The sequence below is a fragment of the Cylas formicarius genome, unplaced genomic scaffold, assembly GCF_029955315.1.
Source record: "Cylas formicarius isolate icCylForm1 unplaced genomic scaffold, icCylForm1.1 PGA_scaffold_2__14_contigs__length_35257938, whole genome shotgun sequence".
Classification (NCBI taxonomy): domain Eukaryota; kingdom Metazoa; phylum Arthropoda; class Insecta; order Coleoptera; family Brentidae; genus Cylas; species Cylas formicarius.
In genome coordinates, this window is record NW_026844319.1 from 21,074,599 (window position 1) to 21,093,812 (window position 19,214).

General features: G+C 35.9%; 2 protein-coding genes across 2 annotated transcripts in view; one reads left to right on the forward strand and one right to left on the reverse strand.

Annotated features, from left to right (window-relative positions):
- Positions 1–248: 248 nt before the first annotated feature.
- Positions 249–2,101, forward strand: LOC132698057 (regulation of nuclear pre-mRNA domain-containing protein 1B). The gene is made up of 5 exons (XM_060663906.1): positions 249–497; positions 551–784; positions 837–1,112; positions 1,168–1,343; positions 1,400–2,101. The coding sequence occupies exons 1-5, from the start codon at positions 344–346 to the stop codon at positions 1,547–1,549; spliced, it is 990 nt and encodes a 329-aa protein (XP_060519889.1). The 5' UTR covers positions 249–343; the 3' UTR covers positions 1,550–2,101.
- A 5,543-nt stretch (positions 2,102–7,644) lies between these two features.
- The window catches only part of LOC132698053 (intraflagellar transport protein 172 homolog), a 31,016-nt gene continuing 19,446 nt past the window's right edge, over positions 7,645–19,214 (reverse strand). The window contains exons 12-18 of the mRNA XM_060663899.1: positions 17,838–18,057; positions 15,746–16,353; positions 12,756–12,970; positions 12,396–12,700; positions 8,305–8,506; positions 7,982–8,226; positions 7,645–7,931 (exon numbers count right to left, since the gene is read on the reverse strand). Coding sequence (XP_060519882.1) covers positions 7,695–7,931; positions 7,982–8,226; positions 8,305–8,506; positions 12,396–12,700; positions 12,756–12,970; positions 15,746–16,353; positions 17,838–18,057 — 2,032 coding nt within the window. The 3' untranslated portion in view covers positions 7,645–7,694. The remainder of the gene's footprint in view (positions 7,932–7,981; positions 8,227–8,304; positions 8,507–12,395; positions 12,701–12,755; positions 12,971–15,745; positions 16,354–17,837; positions 18,058–19,214) is intronic.

Consider the following 19,214-nt stretch of genomic DNA (forward strand, 5'->3'; position numbering starts at 1 on the left):
TTATCAGCTGCTGCAAGCATTTTTGACAATCAACAAAGAATAACATAAATAAACTAAAATTTTTCGAACAAGGAAGCTTGCATTGCGCATGCATCTGTCATTTCCGTTAACTCGGTAAATTGTTCATCAAGAAAGTCGGTCAAGCTAATGTGTGCATGGCGTATAAATAGTCCAAGATTGTGCAAACTTTCACAGAATATCAAATTCGTTTTTAATTTATGAAAATTGGTCAAGCAATCTCCGCAAACCTTGAAGGTGTATGAAAGGAAGAGAAAGGTTATGTTTACTTAGCTACAGTTTTTTGTTTTGGTTATAAGGTAATAAATGCTTAATATTTTTCGCGATGTCTGGAGGTTTTACGGAGTCAGCCTTTATAAAAAAGTTATCCGATTTGAATAGTTCTTCACAAAGCATACAAACGTTGTCTTTATGGCTTATACATCATAGGAAACACTACACCAGTGTCGTGAAAATTTGGTTAAGAGAGCTCATAAAAGGTAGTATAATAAAGGTTTGCTGCTTGGTATTCACATTTTCTTTTATTTTATAGCAAAAGAAAATCGAAAACTGACGTTCATGTACCTCGCGAACGATGTAATCCAAAATAGTCGAAAGAAAGGCCCTGAATATGGTCTAGAATTTGGCACATCTTTGAAAAAAGCTTTTGAACACATGTCGAAATGCGATGAAAAAACGAAGAACGGTCTTGATCGATTGCTAGGGATTTGGCAAGACCGGGGAGTGTATGATTCAGTTCAAATTAGTGAATTTAAGAGATCGCTACGTAAGAATCAATTGCTAAGGGAGTATGTGCCAGTATTCATCCTAGGATATAGTTTTAGGTAAAGATGAGCCACCCGCAAAAAAACTGAAATCGGGCGACTCCAAAAAACGGGACAAAGAAGTTGTTTATGAAGTTGATGGGACATTAGAAACTCATGTGCATCTGAGCCCCCACACACCACCAGGTGATCCGCCAGAGCCTGAAGAATTAATAAAGGCCATTAAGGATTTGGAATTGAATATAGCATCGTCCGATGAGAAAGTTAGGGAAAAAATAGCAAACTTACCAAGAGAAGTTTCCGAAGTATCCTTAATTTCTAAAATTGATGGTAAGGTAATAGAATTCAATTCAAAAAGCAATCTTAATTTTCTGTCAATGTTCAGACAAAGAAGCAGCTGAAAAACTTGCTGTTCAAGTGAAGAGTGCAGTTTTACTTTTAAGCCAGTATAACACGAGATTGCAGACTGAGATGGAGCACCGGAAAAAGGTGGCCGTCATGTTAAAGGACTTTTTGCAAGCCCAGGAGGAGTTGTTAGCGCAAGCCGAACACAATTTGGAGGTACTATATCAATTTACTTACAGCTTTGTGTAAATTTGCTTTTTTTTTTGTTGTAGGAGTATCAGGAGAAGCTTTCCAAGATCTACACGGTTCGGCAAGAGTTGCAGTCCCACATTCAAAATCTACCCGACTTGACCCAATTGCCTAATGTTACAGATGGATTGGCGCCCCTACCTTCTGCAGAACATTTGTTCATGCATCACTAATCAGTTCAATTAGCTTTGTTTGTATATATCTTGGGTATGTCTTAAATTTAGACATTTTAACAGTGAAATGAATTAGAACCTTGTTTTTGTTTTGTATGAATTGCTATTCAACATTGTGTTACATCATGCATATACCTCGGGAGTGCATTATACATTCATTTAATGATAATGTGAATTTTAATTACCGAAGTGGTTGAAAAAGTTTTAGCCTTTTGATGGTCATTCATGGTATACATATTATTGCAATTGTAAGAAACACTTTTTATTTCATCTCTAAGGTTCTGGTGAAAGTTATCCTTTAAATTGCTGAAGATAGTTTAGGGCTTTATTATTTGTTAAATTTTCCTTTAGAGATATCTAAGTTTTAATTAGATATATGGAGTGAAATTGATTTTCTATCAAAAAAATAATCCACTAAAACCTTTCGCATCAATTATAAGTAGTCTCGGTCATCTGGGTGCAACCGATTCTTAAAATTAAGCTCGAATCGCGCACGAGTTTAGTTTGTCAATCAATTGTACATGAAGTAATAGTTGTTTGTGTTAATAAAGTTGTTGTATTACTCTATTGTACCTAATTTCCTAAGCTCTATTATATAGTATATCTATCCGTGATCCGTGAGCACAAGGCCTACTGGAGATGGGCGCAGAAGTAACGCGTAAATTGGCGACCCCGTATGAAACTTAAATTCACATATTTGGTCTAATGCCCATTAATTGGCCGATTGACTTTTGTGGGTCTGTCCAATAGAAATGAAAAATGTATGCAATAGATTTTTGTAAATAAGTTATTACGGGGAGATTCTACCGTGAGTGTTGTATAGGATGGGCACCTTATTAGGGGCCTTTACCCTTTCTCAGGAACCACTGATTTTAGAGAAAAGTTTTATGGTTTAAATAATTTTAAAATTATTTATTTTTTATATATACATGGTGTCCGATAAGTGCCGGAACGACATTAGTTTTGAAATTTTAATTGAACACCCTATATATTTTGATATTTTTCAAATCCTTGCCAAAAATAAAGGTAACTTTTATAGAAATTATTTATTCGAATTTTCTGTAGCTTAGAAGTTCGAATTATATATTTTTTTTTATGCAAAATTATGTTCTTAGTAAATATGTCCTTCCACGGCTGGCAGTAATAACTATTTGATCAAATTTTAAGCTCACATTTAGAAGGCTTCTTTCTAACGATCTTAATTTTTTTTTTTTAATTTCAACTTGTATTCATTTTTTTTTTATGATGATGAATCTGTGAAGGTGTGATGCGGAATATAACGATCAAAGTTTGTAGTTCCAATTTACTTTAATGAAAACTTAAACTCTAGACGATATTTAAATATGCTCAGAAATGAAATACCACCATTAATAGCAAATGGAATACCGGCTTGTAAACCTGCTCAAATAATATGGCAGCAAGATGGCGCTCCGAACCACGGGGAAACGATATCACTAAATTTTTAAATCAAAATTACAATCTTTGGATCGGACAAAATGGAAACATCTGGTGGCCACCCCGAAGTCCATTCTAACCCTACTGGTCTTTTTTTATGGGGGGAAATTAAAGATATGGTAAATAAAGAAAGATGCGCTACGGTTAACGAACTACAAATGTGTATTAGAGAAGCTGCAGTCCAACTAAATAACACCGTTTTTGTTTCTAATGCTTTAAATCATATTGAGGTTGTTTATACAACGTGCATTATTCAAAATGCTGGACATTTTGAAAACCTCCTGTAGATATTCTATTTTGTTTTACCTTAGTTTTTACGTTAATTGTTACAGTTACTGTTTTTACTTGTTACTGTTGCTTATTTTAAATTTTTTAAATTCTATCATAATTACACATATTATTTTACATCGTTGACGATATAAAAAATAATGTTTTAATTTCCTAAACCTATAAATCTCTGTATTACCTACCAAGAGAAGAGATCCATCATCCATTGCAAAAATCCTTAAAATTAATCAAAAAAGAAGAATGATATGCTTTTTTAAATTCTTTATAATAATTAGATGTCCGTATTTCGGAAACTATTAGATTTAGGTATAGATAAGTAGATAGGCTATGACAGTTTAAGAATAAATTTTCTCATTTTGATATGTAAATGCCCATAAGAAAATTTAAGGTACATATTAGCGAAAATTGGTCCGGTCAAGGTCAATCGATCCACCACTCCTCTTAGCACCAACCTACCTATCCTCACCCTCTCCCTCTCCCGCAACTCTCACCACACTCCCTCAACCCTCACCCCTTCCCTCAACTCTCATACCCCTTCCCTCAGCCCTCTCGCAACCACTCAATGTATGTAGTCACGTCCATCAAAGCAAAACCAATAAAACACATTTACAATCAAGGGGGGACAATTTCTTCATCCATAATTGAATAGTGTCCCCACGGCAAAGTTTCTACTGATTTTGATATTGATTTTGATTTATCATCGTAAGGACTTAAGGCGATCTCCTTTTGGGATACTGTGTGCAAGTCCAGTTTGCCTGTTCTTATTAAATTCAGCGATATGTTTTTTTTTCGGAAAAAATTTGCAAACAATCGCCGAAATCTTCAAAAATTATCTTATTTTTGATGACGGATTTTTTACACCCAAGTTTTTGAATTCACGTTCAAATGCTACGCGATTTGTTCCTGCGGCCATCAATTCTTGCTTTGCGGTCTCTTCTTCCTCGGGTGTTTTTTATAACTTCGTGGTGTACATCTTAGCTCCGATAAAATGAGACATAATTCGTCCATTATTCTCATTATTCATCATATCCGAAACTTTTTTATTGACTCTGGGTATATCGTACAGATTATCTTCCGCATAGTCCGAAGTATCAAAATACCGGAAACAATATTTTTTTAAAATCTCGTACCGGTCTATGGATAATATCTCGTACACAAGAGAATTCGTGTCGGTATATAAAACTCGGGCATTAGAAAATATTTCTTGAATGTAGTGGAAGTCATAAATTGTTGTCTTGCTATCTCCATAATTGACATCCCAACGTAGATAGGCTTGTTAAAATTTATTTCAGATTTTTTTAATTCGATAAGAACGAGATTTTTATTAATTATAGTTGCACCTTTAAAATCGAGTCGGGCAATCAGAGCTTCCGCCCGTAGCTACCTTCCCAGTTGGTGACTAGCTTATAGTTGGAATGGTTCCCCATGTTTTCAATTGTTTTCACAAACACAGCATTGATCATCAATTTAAACAATTTCTTTTCAAAATCGTTTTTGGCAGCCTGTCGTAGTGCAATGTTCAGGTCGATATAGACTTAACCATGGCGACTGGTTAAACGAGATTGCTTGATTTACCTTTGTTAACTTAGCTCCCAGTCGAAGTGCCTGTTTCAGATTACAATAGTGAATGACATACTCCTGCTTATCGTAAAAGGTGATCAGTAATTTTTGATTTTCGGATCCTGGAGGACAGCGATGTTCGGGACATCGAGGTAAATAAGCAAATTTGTCGTGCACCTCCTTGGGCAAATCGACCTCCAAGATGTAGCCGACTTCCGATTCGTCGGATATATTTAAAATGTCAAGATTTTCGATTTGCTGTTCATCCAACCAATTAAAACCTCCGTACGGTAGACATTGAGACATTGCCCACTCGTATTGGTTATTAACGTCGAAATATATCAAATATTTATCATCTTTGGAGGGATCGTAGGTATGCATATATTTGTTGTTGACTTCCGCGTATCGTTTGGAGCATTGATTAAGGCCTCCTCGCATACCTTTTTCGGTAAATAAAACCATGTCGACGTCTGTGAGTAGATCGAGTTATACAACATGCAGTTTCACGCGTATCTCGCCAGTGTACGCATGCACGGGATCAAGTTCATAGGTGTTATGTGACGTTTCTCGAAACCTCTCAAAAACTTCTGTCAAAAGCAAGATATCCGTCGTCATATACAGTTCCGAATAATCCTGCAAATTTTGACATCCAAGCTTCTCCCAGACTTCCTGAGCACGTTTGTAATCTTTTGCGGTGAACGGTTTGTCCTCCAATATGTTATAGAATGCAGAAATAGGAGGCAAAGCAGTTTCTTCCAACGTATTCCATCCGTTCATATAATCGTAGGGGAAGACACCTTTTCGTTTCAACATATCTGCTGCTCCTCCGACAATTCACTAAATTCGCGCTCCAGTATCGGACATTCCGTCAAATTAGCCACCAACTTATCCAGGCCGCTCGTCATAAATCGAAAACTGTCGATGAATCGGAATTTCACCAGGTTCTCGTTTAGATGCCACGTAAAGGAAATATACTTTCCCTTGTTTACGGGCAGCAAGTCGATCGATCAATCATATTTTGCTAGGGCTTTTATTATTATGTTTTCGTCATACGAGGAAAGGTTATGAAATACTACAGGAACGGTTTGGCTGTCCCTAAGTTGAAGATTACAATTTTTTTGTGCGGGTCCCCTGTATTTCACAGTCAAATGACAATGATCTCGAACTTTTTGTTGGAAGAAACCATATCCCAAATATAAATATTCGTGAGTCACGCCGCGATGACAGCAGAGCACACACACACCTGGGAGGTGTACTTCGAAAGGTAACTTGTATATCAGCGTGTTAACGAGACCGTTTCCGGACGCAAAGTTCAACAAACCGAAAACGAAATTACGCGGCGCCTATGTATATACGGGGGCTGTTCCGAATAAGCGCTGTAGTAATGAAGGTATTGCAGCAAAAATTCGCGCTTCCCATCGAAAAGCGGACGGTGTTTACAGGGCCTTTTGAAGCAACTATTGAATTATTTTGTGTCTTAATATTTGCCTTTTTTACGAAATTAGCATTTATATATAAAATTATTATGGTTTCCCTTGCAGGATGGTCCCAACGTTTTGTTTTGTCTGTCAAAGCTAAAGTTTGTGCTAGTTTAAATAAACGTAAATGACTTTTGTGCAAGTGTCTTTGGGTTGAAGAATCCGTTTTTAGCTTCATACCGTTCAGTGCTACGTTCGTCCGAAGTTTACTTTATAGGTAACATAAATCGGAAAATACGTATGTATATATATATATATATATATATATATATATATATATATATATATATATATACATATATATATAAATATGATGACACTATATTCCGGGACATCATCCGTTCGCTCGTTGAACTCCGACTGGAATCCTGCGACACTGTGTTCGAAGTGTTTTCGTAGCGCGAGCATTGAAGATGCCAAGTGAGATTTTGGCTAAACGTCTGCAGGATTCCAGTCGGAGTTCAACAAGCGAACGGATGATGTCCCGGAATATAGTGTCATATATATATATATATATATATATATATATATATATATATATATATATATATATATATATATATATATATATATATATATATATATATATATATATATATATATATATATATATATATATATATATATATATATATATATATATATAAAAATATATATAAAATTTCATTTAAACCATAAAACTTGTCTAAACTTTTTTTTTCTACAATCAGTAGTTCCCTAATAAAGTGCCCACCCATAAAGTTTTGATGTCGGTTTCAATTGGGTTCTCTTTACTTCCGTAGTGTTTTTTGAAGGTTTTAAAGTATGTAATCGTTGGTTAAAGGCCGGATGACCCGAGGTGGAAGCCGGGGAGACCTTTTTTGCTATCGGTCAAAGTATTTTTTTTGCAAGCTGAGAACAAGTTAAGAATACGTTAACAATACGTTAACAATTCTGAAGGATGATGGAATAATCCAGATCCTTTTCTTACGAAGGCATCCGTTGGGAATTTTGAATAATATTATTAATTTTTGTAAGCTGGCCAAATTGCGTGCGTTGCAGGGCCAAATAAACTAGTAAAATTTAAAAAAAAGTTATTACAGGCAACAACAACGACATTTACGAACAAATTTGAGCGGTCATGCGTCAATAAGCGGTTTTAGTTATCGTCGGTTGGTTTTAATATTAGATATGGAATGATTCTGTTTATGCAAATCAAATTTAAGAACACGTTCTTTGAAAATAGACTGCCATTTTCATCTAAGCATTGTTTTAAAAACATGCAACTCGTTAATGCTTGATACTATTGCTCTTCTAAAATAATTACTATTACTATACATTTAAGGGAGCTATATTTATTACGTCAAGAGTATCAGTGTTAAAATTTAATTAGCAGGCAATCCGCACCATTTGGTAATAAACGTAATTACACCGGGCACGTTCGAGTCGCTGGCGACCTTCGCGGCCATATTTAGTTTTGCCCACGCCTCTTTTCCCGCCTGATAGTTCGACTTGGAGAAGGACACCGCCTGCTTTCGTATGGGATAGCCTGTAATTAGACAGGCAGGCTCCCCCGGCTGCAAGCAGCTCTCGTAAAGTTGCCTATCATCGAGGGGAAGCACCTATAATGAATCGATGAAGGGAATTATAAGACGCGATCGTAAAACTGAACCTGTTCAACTTTTTGGTCCATACTAACGGCCAGAACCCATTCCTTCACATTGTCATGTTCCTTCGGATCATCCGCGAGGTACATTTTAGACGGCAAAGGTATATTTGAGGGGAAATCTGTTTGAATGAGGTCTGAATGATCGACAAGTTGTCCTTCTCCTTCTTCGATCGCCTCGAACAGGTCCAGGTAGTGGTTCAGAAAAACGAATGCTTCCGAGAGTCGATTTTCCTCCTTCAAATCTTTGCCTAAATGGAAAAAGGTTATCACTCGCTCATCAGGAGCACATTCGGAACTTCTTGAGAAACAAAACAATAAATAATTACCCGCTTCATAGTAGGCTTTGTCGGCGGGTATAACGTCGGTATAACGAAGCAAAGCGACGCTGATTTTCACGCCGATAGACTTCAAAGACCCGGTCTGCCTGCAGGCGCACCTTAACGCGTAATAATGCGCGATGATCAGCAAACTTTTGAAATGTTCCCTGGTCTCCGAACTAACGGACGGGGTCATGTCCAACCCCTCATTCTAAAATTCAAACAATGATTTGAGGAAGTCTCTTCTAGCGAAGGGGATCTATGAAGTGACTATTATCAACATTCAATTAGTTTGGTATTGTAAGTCTTTTGTTATAATGAATTTATGTACGTATATAATAAAATTATATTCGTTTTGCTGACGATAATAGGCCAGAGTAACGCAGATCTACAAAGAAGATGGACAAAATTTTCAATAGTAGTTAATATCCAGAAGACAAAGTTTCGCAATAAGGAAATCGGGAGGGTAAAAGTTAGATGTAATATTTCTTAATCCTTCTCTACGGAATAGAGCCGTGGACAACGAACAAAGATGACTTCTGAAGTGTGAGTATAGACGCACGAATTTGACGAAAAGAGTAACAAAAACAAAAAAGAAACAGAGATAGTGCACACTGTAAAATCAATGAACCACCACGTGCTGCAATTATTAATACTAGCGAAAATACAAAGCAAAATAAATTCATAACTTAAAACAGTGGCATCACTGTACATTGATAGAATTATTTCGAGCACCTGCATCAAAAGCAGAACTCACCAAGATTAAATCTAAGGCTCAAGAGGAGACGGTAGAGAGGTATCGCTATCGTATCGTTATCTTGTCATAAAATACCTTTTTGTAATCCCTACTCTAAAATACCCAATTACGGCGAGCAACTTCGGACATTTTCGGTACTTGATTTGGGAGTGTTCGGATGTTTTCGGCAAATTTTACTACTGGAATTTTAACGTTTTTATACTGTGCAACACGTTGACAAACTTCGTTTATTAAGCACTCACTCCACTCGCGCCAAATTAAACTCGTGAATAAAATGACGTTTATCAAACATATATATACAGGTCACGAAAACTATTTTTCACTTATAGGGTTATCGCTTGTGTGACGAGTTAAACGGATATTTTAAAAGCAACGAGTGACATGTAAATATGTAGGCAATTCTTCGAATCCGTTTCAATCAGGGATAAGTTTTTATTATAATTTAATTCTTACGAAGTGTTGCATTGCTCTTGGTCTAGATTTCTTTCGGGAATTAGATATTTAAATTTTTGACGCATTTCTTTACGGTGCTTCAAAAATATACCCATTTATTGTTCTTTGTTTTCGTATATGTTATCGTTTGGACGAAAATAAAACGAAAAAAAAAAACATGTTTAATAATGTCTAATAAAATCATAGCTGTCCACCCGACATGAAAAATAAAAAAATCAGTTCTAGAAATAAAGTTAAAACAAAAAATATATAAAAAATTCAAAAAGTCCACCTATCATAAAATTGTTATCGAACTTTGGCCAGTGTTTTAGCAGTAATTTTGCTAATAGCATTAGTAATTTTATTACGAAGTAAATAGTGCTAGTAACGTAACCCCAAAGAAAAAATTCATCTGGGTTGGGATTTGGTTGTTCCCTTTCCACTTATTATGCGACGTTGCGTTCAGAAAATCCTGAACTCTCCTAGAATTATGTGTGGGCAACCATTTTATTGGTACCAAATTTCATTAACAGGCATATTAAGAGCTTGAACAGCTGCAATTATTTGATCACGCAAAAGATCTAAATACCAGCACAAACGTTCACCATTCCGGATATTGAATATTGAATCCATGTGCTGGTTCTCTTTTGAATACCGAACAGCTACTGTCACATTACGGCGATCATGTAAAGACAATGAAGATTTTCATTTTGGTTAGCTCTTTCAATCATTTATTCACAGAATAGTTCCTGCATGGTCTGTAATTTATAAGACTTTTACCCATTTTTCTTCAAAAAATTCCGCACTGATCTTGGTTCTATCTCATATTCCCGGGAAATTTAAATACTATTGCAAGGAAAGTTTACATTTGCTAAAACACAAACTTCCAATTATCGACGATTCCTTTAGTCATTTAAGAGACGCTCAGGCTGGGCCCAAACATTTTCTAAAATTAAGTAAACAACCATGCTTTGCAAAATTATTAATTATTCGCCAATTAGCCTATTTTTAAACAAAAATGCAAATATGTTGTAATTAAGATATCATTATTAAAAAAAAAATCTAAAAAACAATAAATATTATCAGTAAGTTTGAGCTATGCGTCATGATTTTTTCAAGAGTGCAGTTAAGTGTTCAATATTCAGCATTTAATCAATGACTACACAGCACACGGGAAAAACGATCTAATTCACTTTGGATAAGTTTTAAGATAAATGATTTATTATTGCTCCGACAACAAATAAAATAACTATTATAAAAAAATAAAAAAAAGAAATGTTATAACTAACTACATAAAAAATACAAAAAACGTCCAAAACAATTTTTTAAGCTTCTTTATAGGTAACAAGAATAATCACTGTGTCCACGCTCGTTTGTTGTTTGGAAGAGATGTATTGAATTGTCAAAATGACAGGCTATCATTAGCGTGTGAGCAGGAGCTTTCTCTGTTCTGCATAGCAGGAAATATGTTACACTTTTTGTCAAAAAATGACGGCAACTTGAAGTGGTGGTGAATGTCTATTTATTTGGCAAAAAACAACCTATTGAATTTAAGTTAGTAAAGAGCCTTCTAAAAAAGTGTGAATGATTTTTTGTATTAAATATGCCTTACTTGGTTGACAATAAAACATTAATTAAATTATATACAATATTAACGTCACAGCTCCGATGATGCAAAAATAATAACCGAGGTTAAAATTTACCAAGGCGGCGTCTTTTATTTATTACTGCAATTGTTTGTTGTTTAATTTGACATTTTAAAAGACACTTTCGTTCAGTAAATCGATTTTTTTTTAAATGAGTTATCGTACCACAATTTCTGAGAGAAACTCAATTATAATTCATCACAGAAATGGATAAAGCCAAGGAGACATAGCCAATATGGTAAATAAATGTCACATCATTGAACGTTACTGTACCGAAAATAGATTAGTCGAGGTTAGCTCCAAATAAGTTCTTTAATGACGTGAGGAAAGATGTAAGAGAGGCATCGAAAAAAAGTGCTCCAAAGAAGAAACAATTAGAGACTAATTCTGCGAAAAAATAATTTACATGGTCGAATAGAAATAAGCCTTTCATTAGCCGAAGATTACCGTTCGCTAGAAAGCATATTGATAAAGATTTGAACTTCTGGAATTCAGTAATATTTGTCAATGAGACCAAAATAAACTTATTTGGATCCGATGGAAAAATATCAGTATGGCGAAAGCCTACGGAAGAAAGAAAATTGAAAAATTTAAAAGCTACGGTCAAGCACGGTGGAGGTGGAATGATGTTACGGGGCTGTATTTGATCTGCAGGAGTAGTTAATATGCATTTCTTTGAAGGAAATAGGAACCAATATGTGTATTTGGATATATTAAGGCAGCAACTGGTTGTGCCCAAAAATTAAGTATTAATGTCAATTGTCGGTTCTATCATGACCATGATCCAAAGGACACGTCATTTCGGGTCCGCAGTTGGTTGGTTTATAACGGTCCAAATGGTATTGGGGTTGACATTAAACAACAAAGTAAATAGTGCCCCAATATCTAACAAGAATGAATTAAAAGTAAAAATTACTGAAGTATGGAACGCAATTTCCCCGGAGTATCAATTGTTGAATCAATACCCAGGAAACTACAAGCCGTTATCGATATTGAGGGAGGCCCGACTAAATATTAGCAGGAGTATTTCAAATTATGCAGTTGTTTTTCCCTATTTTTTGGTTATATTTTGTTTTGCATCATTTAAGCTGTATTGTATTAATTTAATTAATGATTTAATTAATTCTTTATTGTTAACTAAGTAAGGCATATTTAAGCCAAAAAGTAATTCGCACTTTTTTAGAAGGCTCTTTACTAACTTGATATTTTGGACGACTTAGATCGTTCTCCCGTGCGCGGTATATAACTTCAAAGGTAGGTCGTACGATTTCCAGCAGCATCTGAGCCAGTTGTTTCCACACCCCGTACGCTTCCGGTCCGGACAACGAGGGAGCTCCAAACATTTCGGTCGCGATGTGACTGTAAATGTTGAAATTTTGGGGCATCGCGGGAGCCCCGTGTGCCGAATACAAGTCCAAAGCGTCGACGACGAACCCATCCTTGAGCAGCTTGGCAGCGTAGAGGGCGACGTATTTGTGTAGGACCGGGGCGACGTTGTGGGCTTTTGCCTTTTCTATGCACCTCGCCCATTGACCCTGCTCGGCCAGCAAGTCCAACGCGCCTATCAAGTCTGAAACGAGATTTATGTAACTGTGCGTAGCGACGCCTTATCCGTTCGTTCGTACCGACGTCGGCTAGCTGCTCCACGTCGCCTTTCTTGAGAAGTCTATCCTTGTACTTGCTCTCTACGTAACTCTCGTACGCGGGATCGAATTCTTTAGCAACTTTTCGCGCCCTCGTCCAATCCTCCGCCGTCACGAAAGAGTCGATCGCCTCTTTCATCATTTCTGCTCCGATGTAGAGTTGGGCCGCTACCGCGTTCTCGCCAATTTCAATTAACCTGACGAAAAAAACTGGAAATGTTGGCGTAATGATAACTTGCCATATTGTCTGGACCAAATACATTTTCCATACAGAGAATAGGTTTATTAAGGAATATGAAAATTTTCAATACTCTGTTATTTTAGCATTAGTAACAAATCAATTCAAAAAATTGTAGCAGAAATCATTTAAAATAGAGATATCTCAAGATCTCACGCGAATCTCAATGGAAGGTATAGTCTGTTCATAGATATAATAAAGTGACTAACTGATACGAATTAAAGAAAGACCCGGGCAAGCTGTAAGAATGAAATATGAGCCGAACAGGTCCTTACTTTGCTTAGAATTTAATTATTTGGGGTTTTCTTAGGAAATATACAAAACAATATTTATTTATTTATGTATTTATGTTTAAATCTAAAATAAAATTACAAATTATTTTTATTACCTACTTAAATTACTTAAAATTATTCACATAATATATCAGTATCACTATCGCTATCATCGCCTGTTCTAATTATTATTTATTCTATATTATTTGCAATATGGATATACGATTGTTCTGCGTTTTCTATATGTTTAACAAAATTTGCCCAACTTGTGGAGGGACACTAAAATCTTCGGTTTCTATAAGTTTGAGGACATTGGAGTTAACACGGGGAAAAACATTGTTACGAAGAATGGCAGATTTCAGTTGGTACCAAACATGTTCAATGGGATTAAATATACAGTGGTAAGGTGGATGGTACAATGACGCTATTAGGAGGAATGTTTGGAACCAGTTTGTTTTTAAACCAACTTTCAAATAAATCAGCGGTAGTGTCTTCATGGTAATCCAGAGAAGAATCTTTAATATTTTTCACAAACAGAGAAAGTTCATTTGGTATCCAACCATCTTTAGGGCTAGCATGCAAAATAGTTATTCTTTTACCTCTTTTTGATTCCTTATCCGGGATATCATAAGTGTCGAACCAGGTTTCATCCAAGTAAATAATTGGCTTTTTTTTCCTCTCTGAAATGGGATTATTCACAATTTTCCATACAGTTGATGTTGGAATTTTCGTCAATGTGGCCGTTTCTTCTAAAGATGCTTGCTTGCTGGCACCACGTTCAATGAGAGTCAAATAAACATTGTTTATAACTTCTTTAGTCTCAATAGAATAGTGTTTTTTTACATTTGGGCGGAAGCATCTTCTGAGATACACTAGACTCACACATGTTTTGCATAATTCGCATACGATTCAACACACACTGTATTACACACGAAATAAGAATGATTACTAATAAACTTAAACTAAGTAGTATACCAAACAAAAGAATAATAAACACAGGTAGGTATAAAATTATTTTCTATTACGGACCACAATTTTACCTGAATTTAAATTTCGAAACTTTAGGTAATAATCTTGTTGCTTTGTATGTTAATGACCACCCTTGAATAATCCCATTCAAAAGCAATTGGGCACTTTCTTATATCTGTGAACAGACCATACTCAGCCAAGCACATATATATTTGCGACGACAGTCGAAAGGTGGTCCAAGTTTTTATCTCTGTGAAGGTCGGCTGGTGATATCTAGTAATTCTATCAATAGTCTGGACCAAAGCTTTCGAGTGGAATAGCAGACGAATAATAACGACAGCACACGTAGTCGGTATTTAGAAGAGCAGAAAACTCCAATTATTCAGCTAATCAGCTGCGCGCCACTAAAGGGCAGCCGATTAAGTACTAGAAGGTTAAATCATTCAACTCGAGGAACTATCCAAACGCCACATGAAAGAGGTACTGTATGAAACTCGTTCGTCACGGCTCAAATGACGACAATAATTGGTGAGGGAAAGGAAGGAGAATGAAATGTTCGAAAGGTTATAAAAATTTTCTTTCCGGTAAATTTTAGTTTGCACATTGGCTGAAAAATTTAATACAAGAAACGTCACTATTAACGCCACGATAATCTTTTCAAAATCTTAAAAACAACAGAAACTGATTAACTAAAGGACATTCCTGGAAATATATAATTTACACAGAATGTTATTGAAATAACACATATTTCAACATGTGAATATGAATAGAGGTCTTTTTTTGTAACACGTGTCTATTAAATCATCAATCAAATTCAACCAAATCGTTAGCAATATGAGATTTGCTGATGATACTCTATCTGCAGCTAGTGAACTTAAAAGTCTACACGTCGCTGAAGCTCGTCTTATGCACTCTAACATAAAAAATAACATATCCAAAGGAAGAAGTTGAAATAGCACCAATCAAAATTGTGAAAATTAATAACAGTAATTGTCTTTAAGGAACTGGATGGTTACAATTTGCGTTTTAGTGGTGCTTTCTTATGAGACAGAAAGCTGAATAATGTTGGAGCAACCATTTTTTAGTACTGTCTATTTTAAATGTTTCTGCTGTAGATGGGCTGTTTTGATTCCGTTTGTGAAATGTCAATGGTGTATCCCTATTGATTGATAAAAATATTGCTTAACAAGAATGTTTTGTTTTGACCATCTTGCATTCAAGCATCAGTCATATTTTTGAATTACAGTTGTGAACTATTTTACATCAGATGATGAGACAGCGGGAGAAATAAAAAAGACCACAGGAAACGATAGATAGCAGGATGGGTCTTGGATTCCTTGGTTTAGGCAATCGTATGGTCAATCTACTCTGTAGCATTTCCGCAAAAGCGTAAACGATATAAAAATTGAAAATGTGGTAATTACGATGACAAATTAAAAAGCATAAATTAATTATCAAATTTTAGAATCTTGCAATTTGAGATTATGCCTTACCTCGGCGCCAGAACCTTCGTTACGTCCGCCGCTTCCTGGCCAAAAAGAAACTTGTTGGTCATGTCGGCCGCTCGGAGTAGCGCCCTCTTGACGATGGAAGCGTCCGCGATACCCCGGTTGACCTGCAGCAAACAATCGATGGCCTGTCGATGCTGACCGGCCAGAGCCCACTCATTCGCCCTGGACAACAGAGTCTCAATGTTCACGTCCGTGGTCTGATTGTGATGCGAAATGCTGTATTCTGATTGGAGGGACGGATAGAGGTGGGGCAGGTAGTCTTTGCACACCCGCATCGCGTCGATCCACATCTCCTCGCTTTTATACTTTTGGACGATCATCTCGGGCATCTGAGCCCTGAGAAGTAACCCTTCGAACTCGTTGAACTGTTTGTCTCTGAAACACTGAGCGGCCTGAGCTTGCAGGACCTCCGGTACCGCCTGTGGCTCGTGAGTTTCCGCCGTTCTGAGCGCCGCCATCCAGTTCTTCGCGTGGATGTACATCAGCACCGCCTCTTTCGGCTTCTCGGCCAGAACGAATTCTGATTCGGCCTCGGCGAATTTGCCGTCATCTTCCAAAGCCATGGCGTATTTGTAATGCACCTCGTTCGTCTTCGAAAAAAAAAAAAAGATTTCCGAAATTGTACCCCGCGTTCAATTTATCTTGAAAACATTTTAATTGGCTGTAACTTTTTTGTTTTTAGAGATATCAAGGTAAACAAAAAACAGAATGTAGGGTTAGTAGCCCAGTTTTTTGCCAAGTAAAGTATAAAACAAAACACTATCAATTTTTTGACATCATATTTTTTGAATGGAACACCTTGTGTGTGTGTGTTTGTGTGTTGTGTGTTGTGTGTTTAATAGAATATCTTATTCCGATAACAATGATGTAACGCACTTTATATTTTAGTCCAGTCGTTTTTGACAAATCGACAAATGTTTGTTTGACATATTAGTAAAAGACGTTGATGGTTGAATTATTTCCAAGTCATTATTGTTAGAATGGTGTTTCGTTGAACACAGATATTTCCAAGGCTGGCAAAGAAATTTGCAGAAAACGGCAATGTATTAAATGCTAAAAAGGTGTTCCGGAACCATAATGAAAATAAATAAATAAATGAATAAATGAAGAAAATAAGGCAAACATCTTAGGATTCTACTAAATACATCCAGTTTGCTCTATTACCAGAGTATATGAAGAAACAGGTAGTTCTCGGGACTCAATCCATTCAGCATTTAAATTTCATAGAACTCAAAAACTAAGTGCAGAACAATGTCAAAAGAGGATGCAGTTTTGTTTGGGTTTTTTAAATAGGCATAATGAGAATAACAGTTTTTTTAAAAACATTTTATGGACTGATGAAAGTTCGTTCACCACAAGAAGGGTTGTAATAGACAAAATACGTGATATTGGTCTTTAAATAATCCTAGACAAATACATGAAATAAAATCCCAGGGGTACCAATGAATTAATTTATGGTGTGGTGTCATGGGCATATATTGGGTCCTATATTCGTAGATCAAAAGTTAACTGGAGATCATTATTTGCAACTCTTAGAGCACCAAATAGAACAATACATAGAAGATTTACCCCTAAATATATCAATGCTGATTATGTGGCAGCAAGACCGTGGCCCTCCTCGCAATGTAGTGCAAATATGAAATATCCCAGTGATTGGATAGGGAACTATGAATTGACCAGGCAACAGCCCCGACTTAATTTTAATGGATTTGTTCTTTTGAGGACACATAAAAAATCACGTGCACAAGTGTAATAATGTCGTGGAATTTCGGCAAAGGATTTCAGACGCAATCAATCAGTTAAGAGACAATCCAGAAACATCATACAATTAGAGTGTATGAGAAATGTATTCAGAAAAATGGTGATCACATACAGCAGTATTTAGAATAGTTAAAGAATGTTTCACTTAAATGTGTTTCGTCATTTTTAGTGTTTTTGTACTACTTTAATTTGTAAATAATTATTGTTGTTGCCGATTTGTCTTGAAATCTCTAAAAACAAATAAGTTATGCACTTTTGTGTCTGTAATAAGATAGTAATTTCTGTAAGAAAGGCGTGGGCGGGGGCGATTTACCTTGTGGGGCAAATCTTTGCTCAGCTGGAATGCAAAATCGAACTGGTAAGTTTCACAGGCGTAATTGATGCAGGGCTCCAGGATTCCATACTTATTCAGCAATTTGATGGCCGAATCGTTCGGCAATGTGCGGGCCCACAAAAACGCTACCTGATTGGCCGCGGTCGGACCTCCGTTTTGTTTAGCCACCCGGTACGCTTCCTCCCACATACCTAGTGTTCTGCAAATCACGGCGCGTCTAACAACTTCTTGTTTATTTCCTTAGAGTTTTAAGCCAGATTTTGCTATAGAATTCAAGGTAATGATCTTTTGCTTATAAAGACTACATAAAAATCATAAGTCGTAAGTCACCCTAACTTTTAAGTCCACCACCACATGCACAGGTTTCTGTCTTACCGACTTTATTTGATTTTGTGTTTTCGGCCAAATTATTTGTGTTCAATTTTTTTATTAAATAAACAAAAGACTATTGCTGATCTCGTTCTATCGCCAAAGTAGTAGGGGAATTTCTAGGGTAAAACAAATGATTAAAACATAATTTATAAATCATAATTAGTTTGTTTAATGAACAGAAGACATCTCAGAAATAATATGGACTCTGTCCGCGAAATTTATAATAAATAAATAAATAAATAAATGAACAAATAATAAAAGAAAATGATTTTTGGGGTTCGCTCTTTTTTTACAATACTGACGTTATTTTTTAGTTTTCTATTTTCTCTAGTTGAATGTTTTTTTTGCAAAAACTAGTATAATTTGAACTAATATCCTTTTTATTGACTAATATTAGCATTTTACTTGACTAATAGCATCATTATTTTTTCGGAAAACGGACTTTACGTTTCTATAATTTTCATATGAATAACGGTAATTTTTTTCTTCTTTTGCTCTATTTTACTTTTATCCATTGTAAGAGGGTTTGAATTTTATTGGGAGTAGACCAACCGCACCAATCAACTTTTCCGACGTCAGTTTAATTTATTCCGATTCAGTACCACACACACGCACGCTTGTTGTACGACCAAAAATATAGTTCATAGTGCGCTGATTCTCGAGCGTTGACCCTGCGAGGCCATTTTCAGCGGATAGTTCAAAGGGTAAGGGTCCTCCGTTTATCTTAAAGGTAAGTTTGAAAATAATCATTTTTGTCTTGCGTGCCTGTCGGTTAACAACATTCTTCTTCTTGTATTTTTGTGTATTCTACGTAGTTCTTCGATTTGTAAACAACAACAGTCTTTTTTAAGACTATAGATTATATTTGCTGTAGATAAAGGTACGCCATTTTTTGAAGGTTCCTGTTATTTAACACTTTAAATTGTGGTGATCATGGAATGAAGCAGATGTTAGAAGAAGGCATGGAAAACAGCGAAGAATTTG

Bases quoted from the DNA above. Each gene is read 5' to 3' on its own strand.
- LOC132698057 (XM_060663906.1), top strand. From the start codon at position 344: ATGTCTGGAGGTTTTACGGAGTCAGCCTTTATAAAAAAGTTATCCGAT. The intron at 498-550 runs GTAGTATAATAA...TTTATTTTATAG, and splicing joins GTTAAGAGAGCTCATAAAAG to CAAAAGAAAATCGAAAACTG. The intron at 1,344-1,399 runs GTACTATATCAA...TTTTTGTTGTAG, and splicing joins AAGCCGAACACAATTTGGAG to GAGTATCAGGAGAAGCTTTC.